The sequence below is a fragment of the Eimeria necatrix genome, genomic scaffold (genome assembly GCF_000499385.1).
Source record: "Eimeria necatrix Houghton genomic scaffold, Enh_scaff111, whole genome shotgun sequence".
NCBI classification, from domain to species: domain Eukaryota; phylum Apicomplexa; class Conoidasida; order Eucoccidiorida; family Eimeriidae; genus Eimeria; species Eimeria necatrix.
The window spans coordinates 80,643-94,173 of NW_013651900.1; the positions used below are offsets into that span (position 1 = coordinate 80,643).

General features: G+C 59.2%; 1 protein-coding gene across 1 annotated transcript; it reads left to right on the plus strand.

The window, feature by feature from the left end:
- Nucleotides 1-43: 43 nt before the first annotated feature.
- Nucleotides 44-12,651, plus strand: ENH_00004310 (hypothetical protein, conserved; the record flags this gene model as incomplete). Its single annotated transcript, XM_013578377.1, has 7 exons — nt 44-1,332; nt 1,771-7,117; nt 7,651-10,219; nt 10,997-11,133; nt 11,567-11,784; nt 11,992-12,052; nt 12,589-12,651. The coding sequence occupies 7 exons, from the start codon at nt 44-46 to the stop codon at nt 12,649-12,651; spliced, it is 9,684 nt and encodes a 3,227-aa protein (XP_013433831.1).
- Between the last annotated feature and the right edge of the window lie 880 nt (nt 12,652-13,531).

Genomic DNA, 13,531 nt, shown 5'->3' on the forward strand with positions numbered 1-13,531 from the left:
ACAGCAGCAGCAGCGGCACCAGCAGCAGAGAGCCTTGGGTCTGATGGAGGGAGAGGAGTCTACCACGCGCTCATTTGCTGCTGCTACAGAACAAGCCGCTGCAGCGCCAGAGGACTCTCACATTCAGGTCGTAGAAACAGCAGCACCAGCTGCTGCAGCACCAGCTGCTGCAGCACCAGCTGCTGCAGCACCGGCTGCTGCAGCACCGTCTGCTGCAGCACCAGCTGCTGCAGCACCGTCTGCTGCAGCACCAGTTGCTGCAGCGCCAGCTTCTGCAGCGCCAGCTGCTGCAGCACCAACTGCTGCAGCACCAGCCGCTGCAGCACCAACTGCCACAGCACCAACTGCTGCAGCACCAGCTGCTGCAGCACCAGCTGCAGCAGAGCCTGCAGCAGCAGATGCAGCAGCAGGCGCAGCAGCTGCAGCTGCACTCGGAGCAGCAGCAGCAGCATCTGTTACCTCGGGGGAAGCAGCTTCATTTGGAGGTGGAGCAGCAGCGCAGCCAAGTGAAGGGGCAGCGGGGAATGGAGTGAGAGCGGTGGCAGAACCAGCAGCAGCAGCTGCTGCTGCTGCAGCAGCAGCAGCAGACACAGCGGGGTCCACTGCAGCGGAGGCCCCAGCTGCTGCGAGTGCTGCTGCTGCTGCAGCGCTAAACCGCAGCTGGGACTTCAGCAGCAGAAGCCGAGAAGCAGCAGCAAATGCCTTCTTAAGAGTTCGTGCTGCTAGGCGGAAGCCGCTGGCCACTGGAGTTGCTGCAGTAAGCAATGATGCTGCAGTGCAGCTGCTGCAGCAGCACATCAGCAGACACAGCAGCAACCCTGCGGGGGACGAGATCGTGTCGCTGGTGCTGCAGCTGCGGCAGCAGCAGCAGGAGCAGCAGGCGCTGCTGGCCCTTGCTGCGCAGCGGCAGCGGTGGCAGCGAATAGGGGAGCTGCGGCTGCTGCGGCAGCAGCAGCAGCAGCAGGCGCAGCGGCTGCGGCAGCACCTGACGGAGTGCAGGCATTTGCTGCTGCGGGTGGCGGACCACACCATAGGCGAGGTGCAGCAAGACTCTGCTGCTGCTGGCAGCAGCAGCAGCAGCAGCAGCAGCAGCAGCATGGCTGCAATCCGCACAATTTGTGTGTTTGGAGGCCTGGGGGGAGTTGCTGCACTCGTGGGGCTCGCAACAGGAGCAGCAGCACTTCCTGCTGCGCTGCTGTCAAGGGTGCCAGCAGCAGCAGCAGCAGAAGTCAGGGACTTGCTGCATGTAGTATTCAGCGAGTGCTTTTATTTGCTGAGGGAGTTCGTGCTGCTGCATGCGCCCATTGCAGACCAGCTCGCCCACAACTCGGGGTGAGCTGCTGCTGCTGCTGCTGCTGCTGCTGCTGCTGCTGCTGTTGCTGCTGTTGCTGCTGTTCCTGTTCGTGCTGCTGCTGCAGTCGCTCCTGACGCTTCTGCTGCTGCGCCTTTTCGCCGTTGCTCCCAAACGCTGCTGCTGTTGTTGGTGCTGCTGCTGCTGCTGCTGCTGCCATTGACACGGCCTGGTCTTTTGAGACTGCACAAGCTGCTGCTGCTGCTGCTGCTGCTGTTTCTTGTCCGCTTTTTTGTCTTCTTGGCGTTGCTGCTGCTGCGTTGACTGCCGCTCTTTTTGCTGCTGGGGCAGCAGCGCTGCTGCAGCACGTTGTGTGTGTGTTTGCTGGCGTGTTGCTGAGGGTTTCCTGTGTTTCGCCGCTGCTGCTGCTGCTGCTGCGCTGCTGCTGCTGCGCTGCTGCTGCTGCTGCTGCTGCGCAGGCTGCTGAGCTGCCTGCTGTCGTGCCTAGTGAGCCCCTCCACTGACGCAGCAGAAATGCTTTTGGAGGAACTTATTGCTTACAGAGAAACTCCTTTATCTCTTCACTTTTGCTGCCCCTCTTGGTTATCAAATGGGTCTGGGGGCCCCCCGGGGGCCCCCCTGTGGGCCCCAGGGGGGCCCCCCGGGGGGGCCCTCGGGGGGGCCCCCCAGGGGCGGCCGCCGGGGGGGCCGGCCGCAGCAGCGGCGGCTGCTGCTGCGGCGTCCGCCTCTGCTGCTGCTGCAGCAGCAGCAGCAGCAGCAGGAAGCGGCACGCTGCTGCAGGGGGGCTGGGGGGAGCTGCAGGTCCGCCATGTGGCGCTGCTGGCCCGGCTGCTGACGCTGCTTGTTGTAGAGACAGACGAGCGGCTTGCATGCAGCAGCAGCTTGTGGCTGCTGCGGAGGCCCCCCTCCAGCCGGCGGGGCTGGTGTGCTGCTGCTGCTGCTGCAGCAGACGCTGCCGGAAGGCCCGAGCAGCCGCGCGCGCTCCCGCAGCAGCAGCAGCAGCAGCAGCAGCAGCAGCACAGTCAGCAGCGGCAGCTCCACGCCGCCACGCAGAGTCTCCCCGCAGGGGAGTGCAGCTCCGGCGCCTGCGACGCACAGGCCAGCAGCAAAACCAGCAGCAGCAGCAGCAGCAGCAGCAGCAGCAGCGCAGCTGAACAGAAGCGCCGGTGGAGCCCCTGGCTGCTGCAGCCCCTGGGGGAGGCCCCCACTGGCCCTGAAGGGACGCGAAAGGTTTTGTGTGATCTTATGGAGATGGGGCCAATGTACTGCAGCAGCACGAGTGACAGCAGCAGGAGCAGCAGCAGCAGCAGCTGCAGCAGCAGGTGCAGCAGCAAGGGCAGCAGCAGCAGCTGCAGCAGCGAGTGCAGCGACTCCGGCAGCAGCAGAGGTGAGGGGGATCTCGAGGCAGCGTCTGATGAGCGCCGCCGCAGCAGCTGCAGCCGGAAGCCCCGCCGTGCTGCAGCTTCCCTGCGGCTGCAGCAGCAGCAGCAGCGCCGCAGCAGCAGCTGGCTGCAGCAAGGCAGCAGCCGGTCTGCTGCTGAAGCAGTTGTGGGGCGCTCGCGGCTGCAGAGCGACGACGAGCAGGTGTACGTACACCGCAGGGCCTTCTTAACTCCCGGGAGGCCTTGCTGCAGCGAAGGCGGCTGCAGCAGCAGACACAGCAGCAGCTGCAGCGCATGCGCGGACAGCAACAGGGAGATTTTGCTGCAGCAGCCGCAGCTGGTGGAGAGGCTGGTGGAGCTGCTGTGGCTGCAGTCGATCCCGCTGCCGGGCTTTCTTTCTGGGGTCACTTGTGGGGGCGGAGCAGCAGCAGCAGCAGCAGCAGCAGCAGCAGACAGCGGCGAGACTTTGCTCGAGCTGCTGCAGCGCAGCAACACTCCTCTCTTTGACTTGGTCATGGGCGAGGCCTCGGGGCCCAGCAGCCGCACCCGCAGCAGCCGCACCCGCAGCAGCAGGAGCAGCCGCAGCAGCAGCAGCAGCAGCAGCCGCCACGTGAGGGGCAGCAGAAACGCAGCTGCTGCGCCTTTTGCTGCTGGCAGGCGCAGCGATAGGAGCAGCAGCACGGCAGCAGCAGCAGCAGCAATGGGCAGGGGCCCCATGGCATTTGTTGCTCGTTCGCGGCTGCCCTACAGCGTCAGGCCGAGCAGGGAAGCTGCTGCTGCTGCTGCTGCAGCGCCTGCTGCTGCTGCTGGAGAACCTGCAAACAGGGAGCGCGCAGCAGATGCTGCTGGCAGCAGTGCTGCAGCAACAAGTGCTGCTGCAGCAGCAGCACCGGCAGCTAGCGAGAGGGCATCAGACTGGGGGTCTTTCTTTCGCCGGCTGTCTTCGCTGCATTCTGTATTTGGGGGTGACGCGCAGCAGCAGCCTGCAGCAGCAGCAGCTGCTGCTGCTGCACCGGCTGCGGCCAGTGGGAGCAGCAGCAGGAGAGACTCCGGGACCAGCGCTGCCAGCGCTGATGCAGATGCAGCAGCAGCAGCAGCAGCAGCTGAAGAGGAGGCGCAGGAGGAAGCAGCAGGTGAGTCTGCTGCAGAGGCCTCTACTTGGGTGGCTGGGACAGCAGGAGAAGCAGCAGCAGCAGCGGCAGCAGCAGCAACAGCAGCAGAAGCTGCAACACACGGGATTTCTGTGGAACTGACAACAGGCACTCTTCTTGCCACCCCTGAGGACATTGCTTCTCTTGTTGCTGCTGTCTCTGCCACAAATGCAGCTAGCATTGGCATAGAGTTCCTTGCGCCGCTTTCGCTGCAGCAGCAGGAGCAGCAGCAGCAGCAGCAGGAGCCGCAGCAGCAGCAGCGGCAGCGCCGGCAGCAGAGCCAGCAGGGAGCCGCCGACGCTGCTGGCGCCTCGAGCGCCGGCGCTTCAGACTCTGCTGCAGCAGCGTCAGCAGGAGTTTCAGCAGCAGCAGCAGCAGCAGCAGCAGCAGCAGCGTCTTCAAACAATGGAGCGCCGCCGTCGCCGCGGCGTCGCGGAAGAACAGCGGACGATGCAGCAGCAGCAGCAGCAGCAGCAGCAGAAGCTGTTGAAGTTGCTTCCGACACAATCCGCGGTGTTGCTGAGGAGCCTACAGCTGGCTCCAGGGCAGTGTGGGCTCTTTCTGCTTTAGTTGGCGGTCCGCAGCAGCAGCGGCAGCAGCAGCAGCAGCAGCAGCAGCAGCAGCCGCAGCAGCAGCTTCGAGCGCTGGTGCACGTGCTGCTGCAGCGAGCTGACGACGGCGATGACGCTGCAACCGTGACTGCGTTTGGCGGTTTTGCTGCTGGCGCGGAGCAGCAGCAGCCACAGCTGCTGCAGCCGCAGGTGCTGCAGCAGCAGCTGCTGCAGCAGCAGCAAGGCCTCGGGATACAGGACGAGCTGCAGCTGCGGCAGCTTTTCCACAGAACTTACCAGCTGTACAGACAGCACAGAGCAGCACTAAAACGCAGAAACCGCAGAAAGAGGAAAAGCAGCCAGCGGCAACGCAGCAGCAGCAGCAGCAGCAGCAGCAGCAGCAGGACCGGTGCTGCTGCTGCTGCGCCGCGCGAGGATCAGGGGCCGTTGCAGAAGCAGGAGCAGCGGCAAACGTCAGGTCAACAGTCCCAGCAGCAGCAGCAACAGCAGCAGCAACAGCAGCAGCAGCAGGAACCAAGTTTCATGGGCCGGCTGCTGCGTAGGCTATCGACTTTGTCGTTCGGAGTCACCCGCAGCCAAGATGCTGCTGCTGCTGCTCCTGCTGCTGGCTCTGCTGCTGCTGCAGAGGGCGAAGCAGCACGCAGCACTTCAAGCTTGCGGGGCCGCCGCTCCTCTACAGCAGCAGCGGCAGGAGATCGCGGGAGCAGCGCAGCAGCAGCAGCAGCAGCAGCAGCAGCAGCAGCAGGAACAGAGCGGAAGAGCAGCGAGGGGGGGAGGCAGCACTGGCTGCGGCGGCGGCGCAGACGGCCGAGCGTGAGCAGCAGCAGCAGCAGCAACAGCAGCAACAGCAACAGCGACAAAGACAGCCTCACGGGCAGCAGCAGCAACCAGAGCAGCGGCGGCTTGTGCAGCAGCAGCGAGGAAGCAGGAAGCGGCAGCGAGGCTTTGCTGCGTCAGGGCTTTCCGTGGCCGCTGCCTGCTGCTGCCCGCAAGCAGCAGCAGCAGCAGCAGCAGCAGCAGCAAGGGGGCCTCTCCAGGCGCGACAGACACAAACGCCGCAGGCTGCAGCAGCGGCAGCAGCGGCGGCTGCTGCTGCAGGACACTGAGGGGTTTCCGCCGCAGCCACTTGTTGCAGCACTAAGTGCTGACGAGCGCCGCAGCAGCAGCAGCAACAGCAGCGTGATGTCTTCTGCAACAGAAGACGAGTCTGCTGAGCTGCAGCAGCTGCAGCAGCTGCAGCTCAAGGAACTTGCTGCCAAAAACCCAAGACTCCCCAGGCTGCCCCCAGGAGTTGCTGCAGCTTTCCGGCCAGCAGCAGCAGCACGGAGCTTCCTGCAGCAGCGCCGCATGCAGGCTGCTGCAGATCCAAGCCCGACCGCCGCCAGCAGCAGCAGCAGCAGCAGCAGCAGCAGCAGCAGCGTGGGAAGCAGATTTTCGCTCGCGTTCGGGGGCGCGGGTAGGAGGAGCCAGATGGGGTCGAGCGATGGTAACCCGCAGCAGCAGCAGCAGCAGCAGCAGCAGCAGCAGCAGCAGCGGGAGTCAGAATCTGGTCCTCCAAGTGCGGCTGCTGGAGCGCCGACCTCGTCAGCAGGCGAAGCTGCAGCAGCAGCGGAAGCAGCAGCACCAACAGCCGCATCAGATCCAGCAGCAGCAGCAGCAGCAGCAGCAGCAGCAGCAGAGCCTTCAATCGTGTTTGACCCCGAGCTGCCGCTGCACGAGCAGGCGCAGCAAGTGCTGCAGCTGTACTCTTTCAGGTCGCAGCAGTCCTTTGTTCTGTCCCCCAGGGCATTGGCGCAGCAGCAGCAGCAGCAGCAGCAGCAGCAGCAGCAGCAGCAAGAGCGTTCAGCTGCTGCTGTAAACGGTGAGGCTGCAGAAGAGCCCACCGAAGCGGCAGCAACGTCTACAGCAGCACCGGCAGCAACAGCTGCTGCTGCTGCAGCAGAAAGTGGGCAGAGTGAATCAGCAGCAACATCTGCCATGTCTTGGCAGCAGTGGGCTTCTTCTCTCTTGGATCCCTCAAACTTTTTTGCGGACACGACAGCAGCAGCAGCCCCAGCAGCAGCAGCAGCAACTCCAGCAGCAGCAGCAGCCCCAGATGCAGTTCCAGCAAGGTCGGCAGCAGCAGCAGAAGGTGCGGATGCCTCTTCAAACGGCGCAGCAGCAGCAGCAGCAGCAGCAGCAGCAGCACCTGCAGCAGGAGGAAGGCGTCGCCGCGTGGGCGGCGTGCGGACAGGCCGGCAGCAGCAGGAGCAGGAGCAGCAGCAGCAGCAGCAGCGCGCCCGCCGCGCGGCCCGCGACGGCGAGCAGCAGCAGCAGCAGCAGCAGCAGCAGCAGCAGCAGCTGGCGGGGGGCTCTGTGCACGAGGTGCTGACAGCAGCACTGCAGACCCTGCGGGGCGTTGCTGCTCGCAGCAGCAACGGCACTCTCGAACTCATTTTGACAACAGTGCTGCAGCAAATAACTCCTCCGGAGCAGCACTATGTCCTCCGCATTGGCTCCATCCTGCAGCACACGGTGAGAACCAGCAGCAGCAGCAGCAGCTGCTGCTGCTGCTGCTGCTGCAGTGGCAGCAGGAGCAGCAGCAACAGCACTAGCAGCAGCAGCAGCAGCAGCAGCGCGACGCCGCAGCAGCGGGTGCTGCTGCTGCTTCGCCGGGTTTTTGGTGCTTTTGAGTGCAGAGGGTCTGTGGTTTGTGGCTGTTAGGGTTTGCGAGGGTTTGCGGGGGTTTGCGAGGGTTTGCGAGGGTTTGCGAGGGTTTGCGAGGGTTTGCGAGGGTTTCCGAGGGTTTGCGAGGGTTTGTGAGGGTTTGTGAGGGTTTGCGAGGGTTTGTGAGGGTTTGTGAGGGTTTATGAGGGTTTGCGAGGGTTTGCGAGGGTTTGCGAGGGTTTGCAAGGGTTTGTGAGGGTTTGTGAGGGTTTGTGAGGGTTTGCGAGGGTTTGTGAGGGTTTGCGAGGGTTTGCGAGGGTTTGCGAGGGTTTGCAAGGGTTTGTGAGGGTTTGTGAGGGTTTGCGAGGGTTTGTGAGGGTTTCCGAGGGTTTCCGAGGGTTTCCGAGGGTTTCCGAGGGTTTCCGAGGGTTTCCGAGGGCTTGCGAGGGCTTGCGAGGGTTTGTGAGGGTTTGTGAGGGTTTGTGAGGGTTTGCAAGGGTTTGTGAGGGTTTGTGAGGGTTTATGAGGGTTTGCGAGGGTTTGCGAGGGTTTGTGAGGGTTTGTGAGGGTTTGTGAGGGTTTGTGAGGGTTTGTGTTTGCAGCCAGAACTGTACTTTGTAATTTGTTCGCTGCTGGCTGGCAGCTCGAGAGCAGCAGTGCAGCAGCGGCTGAGTCGGCTGGGCCTCGTGCAGCTGCTGGCGAGTTTGCTGGAGACGCAGCTGTGGTTTAGGCCGGACCCTTTGGCGCATCTCTGGCTGCGTCCCGAGCAGCAGCAGCAGCAGCAGCAGCAGCAGCAGCAGCAGCAGCAGCGGGAGCAGCAGCGGGAGCAGCAGCAGCGGCGGCGGCGGCGCGCGGCCGCGGGCGAGGCCGCTGCTGCGGGGGAGGCCTCCAGCAGCGACGGCAGCGGGGGCGCGGACGAGGCCCCGCCCCCCTCCGCAGCAGCAGCAGCAGCAGCAGCAGCAGCAGCAGCAGCAGCAGCAGGCGCTGCAGCGTCGCGGGAAGACGGCCCTCCGCCGGCGCGTCGCCGTCGCCACTCGTCGAGCTTGCTGGCCGCAGCCGCCCCGCGCAGCAGCGCTCTCCCCGCGCCCCCCCCCAGCAGCAGCAGCAGCAGCAGCAGCAGCAGCAGCAGCAGCAGCATCTACGCGGCGCGGAGGGGGCTGGACCTGTCGCTGGCAGCAGTGCCTCCGCCGCTGCAGTCTCTGGAGGCCTTCTGCTGCTGCGAGACTTCCCTTTGCGCCTTCGCGCTCGAGCTGCTGCGGCTCGTCCACGACTTAGCCGATTTCGAACAAGGAGCAGCAGCAGCAAAAGTCAAAAGAGAAATGCTGACAGCCCACGAGCGCAACAAACTCATGCATGCGCTGCGGCAGCCCCGCCGCGTGGACTTGCGGCCTCCGCTGGTGCGGGCGGTGCGGCAGCGGCTGCGGGTCATTCACTCTCACCCGCTCGTGGACCCCGACAAGCAGCAGCAGCAGCAGCAGCAGCAGCAGCAGCAGCAGCAGCAGCAGCAGCAGCAGCAGCAGCAGCAGCAGCAGGGGGCGCTGCGCGGCGCGGCGCTGCCGCGGGACGCGGCGGGCGCCGGCCGCGCGCAAGACGCCGCCACCGACGACGAGCAGCAGCAGCGCGCGCGGAGTGCCGCCACCAGCCCCAGCAGCAGCAGCAGCAGCAGCAGCAGCAGCAGCAGCAGCAGCAGCAGCAGCAGCAGCAGCGAGCCGGGGACGCACCGGTCGAACGAGCAGTTCGGGCGGATTGCCACGCGGTATATCTTCAAAGGCACTGCGGGGCTGCTGTCGAGACTCATTTGCATTTATGGAAATGAATCTGCTGCTTCTGTTTATAAGTTCTGGCTGGCTTCTTCTTTGGAAGCTTGCATTCGGGGAGCGGATCCTTTGATCAAGGTCTTTGCTGCTGAGAGCGGGCTGCTGCACATCATCCTCCGGGACATGCACGCGCTGGCGCTCGACCAGAAGCAGCAGCAGCAGCAGCAGCAGCAGCAGCAGCAGCAGCAGGGGGCTGCGGCGCGGCTCGCGGCCGCCAGAAGCAGCAGCAGCAGCAGCAGCAGCAGCAGCAGCAGGGGGGAGGCCGCGGCGCACCGCGGCATGCTGCAGTCCTGCTGCGACTTGCTGGGCGAACTGCTCAAGTTCAATCCTTACGTTTTGCTGCTGCTGGACCGCCACTTCGCAAGACATCCTGCTGCTTTGGCAGCTTTTGCTGCTATCATTGAAGACAACTTAATTGACACAAACGTTCTTGTTCGGAGTCTTTATTTGACTTTGGAGCTTTGCAGACAAACAGCCCGCGTGCATGCGCTAGCAGCAGCGCTCCCTGCTGCAGCGCAGCAGCAGCAGCAGCAGCAGCAGCAGCAGGGGCCGGCGGCGACGGCCGCGGCGGCCGCCGCAGCAGCAGCAGCAGCAGCAGCAGCAGCAGACGCTGCTGCAGCAGCAGGCGCAGCAGAACTCCGGGAAAGCCGCTTTCTCCCGCTGTGGCGCCAAATGCACTTCTTCGACCGAAACTCCTGCAGCCCAGTCACCCTCCGCGGGCTCCAAGGCGAAGACCCCCAGCAGCAGCAGCAGCAGCAGCAGCAGCAGCAGCAGCAGCAGCAGCAGTGGTCTTGCCTTTCGCAGGGGCTGCCGCACAAGTCCGACTCCTGCTGCGCCACGGGCGGATTTGCTGCGCCCACGGGGCTGACTGTGCCCTTCGTAGACGGGGCCTCGCTGCGCCGCCTGCTGGCCCGCAGCAGCAGCAGCAACAGCAGCAGCAGCAGCAGCAGCAACAGCAGCAGCAGCAGCAGCAGCAGCAACAGCAGCAGCAGCAGCAGCAGCAGCAGCAGCAGCGGCGTCGGCGCCCACGCTGCAGCGGACCGCTCCCCGCGGCGAATGCGCAGCCGCGCGCCCCCGCAGCAGCAGCAGCAGCAGCAGCAGCAGCAGCAGCAGCAGCAGCAGCAGACGTACTGGGAGCTGGCGCCGCTGGGGCTGGGGCTGCGGCCAGACCCCTCGCCGGCCATGGTTGCTGCTGTGGTCAGCAGCAGCAAAGAACTGCATGCAGTCTTCAGCGGGAAGTACAGAAGTGATGTTTTTCTTCTTTTCGACAAAGACAAAAGTCCTTTGGCCAACTTCCTCCAAGAACGCAAAAACGAAATCCTCAAGAGGCTCATGTGCGGTAAGCGCCAAACCCTAAACCCTAAACCCTAAACCCTAAACCCTAAACCCTAAACCCTACGCCCTGAGTGGCCGCTAAACCCTAGGGCAGCGGCTCCAAAGCCTAGCCCTTCGCCGCTAAACCCTAAACCCTAAACCCTACTCTAGCCCGTAGCCGCTAAACCCTAGGCCCTAAACCCTAAACCCCGCTAAACCCTAAACCCTCAATCATTAGCCGCTGAACTCTAAAACCTAAACCCTAAACCCTTAACCCTTAGCTTTTAAACCCCAGACTCTAAACCCTAAACCCTAGGCCCTCGTAAGGCCTTTTGTAGACCCTAATTAGCCCAATATGCCCCAAGTAAACCCTCGTAAACCCTTTTGTAAACCCTAATTTGTCTCATTTATCTCCACTAAACCCTCGTAAACCCTTTTGTAAACCCTAATTAGTTCGAGCAGAATCGAATAGCTGTAATAAGCCTTTCTGTAAACCCTAAATTAGCGAATCCCAACAAACCCTAAACCCTATGAACCCTACTATGCACTGCTAAACCGCAGTGCATCCCTGCAAACCCTACCTAAACCCTAAACCCTAAACCCTAAACCCTAAACCCTAGGAAACCCTAGCGGGGAGCAGCTCCAAACAAAACCCCAAAATTTGAGCCTGCTGTACATACACCCGAGTTGCTGTTGCCTTCATTTGCTGCTGCTTCTTCATTTTCGTTAATTTGTATCTTTCATCTGCGCCTCGCGCCTGCTGCTGCTGCTGCTGCTGCTGCTGCTGCTGCTGCTGCTGCAGTGGTGTCTTTTGAAGGCGTAGTGCCCGACAGCATTTGCTGCGTCAACACTTCGCTCGTGCTGCTGCTGCTGTCGCTGCTGGACGGCCAGCTGCCGGAGACCCTTCAAGACATCAAGAAACAGTTCAGGGAGGCAGAGGTGCTGCTGCTGCTGCTGCTGCTGCTGCTGCTTCTCTTGCTGCTGCTGCTGCTGCTGCTGCTGCTCTTGCTCCTGTTGCTTCTGCTGTTGTTGCTGCTGCTGCTGCTTCTGCTGTTGTTGCTGCTGCTGCTACTTCTGTTGTTGTTGCTGCTGCTGCTACTTCTGTTGTTGTTGCTGCTGCTGCTTGTGCTGCTGCTATTGTTGCTGCTTCTGCTGCTGCTGCTGTTGCTGCTGCTGCTTAGTCCCGGACTTTAGCAGCAGCGGGTGTATGTGTCCCTTGCCTTTGGCAGTTATGAAGATCTTTGTAATTATAAATATACTTATGGCTAATTCTTTTATCATTAGGACCCCAACTGTGTCGATTGCTGCAGCCATAATGACTGTTGCTTTCACTGCTGCTGCTGCTGCTGCTGCTGCTGCTGCTGCTGCTCAGGAGGAGCTGGCAGCAGGACGGCCTGTGGCTGGTGTGGGGCCGCTGCTGGAGCGTTTGCTGCATGCAGAAGCAGCAGCTTCGGGACTGGATCTTTCGGGTTCTGCGCCTTTTTATTTGAAAGAAACAGAAAAAGAAAAAAGAATGCGAAAAGACATGGGCGTGGGACTTTTTAACTTCTGGCGGCTGCTGCACTTCTGGAGGGTTCACTACATCCGAAGGTGCGCGAGCTGTACATACACCCCAAGTTCTTCGCACTTTTTCCCGCTCTTTGGTCCAAATTTGCTCTTCAAATGATTCATAAAGGCTTTTAATTCTTTAATAATGCATTTTAAATCAATTTAAATGCTTTTTTGACGCCAATTTCGCACTCAGAGCTTCCAGTTTTAGTGACTTGCGCACTGTGCTCGGGTGTACGTACACCTCAGGAGAAAGGACGCCCGCGGCCTGGAATTTGCCTGTCAGATTCCTCTGCATTACTGGCACGAAGTGAGCCTTTGTCTTTAATTACTTTTAATTTAATTTAATTTAATTTAATTTAATTTAATTTAATTTAATTTGATTTAATTATGTTTTATTTTGATTTGTATCCGGAGAACTCTCTTCGTGCTGCTGCTGCTTTTGCTGCCTTTGGGTCTTTTTGCTGCTGCGGTCGTTTGCAAGTGTATGTACACTATCTATATTGTAATATATAAATAATATATATTTATGTATAATATATAAATAATATATATTTATATCTTCATTATATCTTTATGTTGTAAATATATATGGGGATATATGTATATATTACATGTATATACATATGTTTATATGTATATATATAAATATGCATATATATATATAATATATATATATATATATATATATATATATATACTCACAATGCCCATGTTTGCAGATGTGCATGCATTTATGTATGTATATATATATATATATATGTTATTTGTATAAATATATATTTTTAATTTCAAAAATGCATTTAAGAATAAACACGAATTTGCCTTTTGCTGATTTTGCTGCAGCTCATTTCAATCCTCTGCGCCCCTCCAGAGGAGCCCACGAGCCTCGCCCACCCGCTTCCCTGACTGCAGCAGCAGCAGCAGCAACTGCAGCAGCAGCTGCCGCAGCAGCAGCAGCTGCAGCAGCAGCTGCAGCAGCAGCTGCAGCAGCAGCTGCTGCTGGAGTAGCAGCAGCAGCAGCTGCTGCTACAGCAGTAGCAGTAGCAGCTGCAGCAGCAGCTCCTGCGGCAGCAGCAGCAGCTGCTGCTACAGCAGCAGCAGTAGCAGCAGCAGCTGCTGCTGCTGCAGCAGCAGCAGCACAGTGAATTGTTTGAATTCATGAAAGATGTTTTTTAGTTAGCAACAAAACAAAAAAAAGAAAAGTGAAAAGAAGCCCGTGGCTTCTCTGGGCGAGAGCCTTCGCGGGGTGTACAGACAGCTCAAACTTGCTGTTCAACAAAAACCCTTTTGTTATTTCTTTCATTTTATAAAAAAGTTTCTTTTCTTCAAAACCAACTTTCCCCCACCCGCTTCCCTGACTGCAGCAGCAGCAGCAGCAACTGCAGCAGCAGCTGCCGCCGCCGCAGCAGCAGCAGCAGCTGCAGTTGCTGCTGCTCATAAATCTTTACTTCAAACTCCAGTCTTTCTTTAAAATTGCACTTAATAATAATAATATTATTATTGAATAATAAAAATAAAAATAAAAATAATAAAAATAATAATAATAATAATAATAATAATAATAATTAGTAATAATTTTAATAATAAAAGCTTCCATTTTTGAAATAAATACTTCTTAGAGATTCGCTGCAGCAAATCTCTAGTGCAGTGCTGCTGCCAACTAGTACAATATATTTATCTATGTATGTATATATATCTATATATATATATATACAGATATGTATATATATATATATATATATATATATATATATATATATATATATATATATATATATATATATAT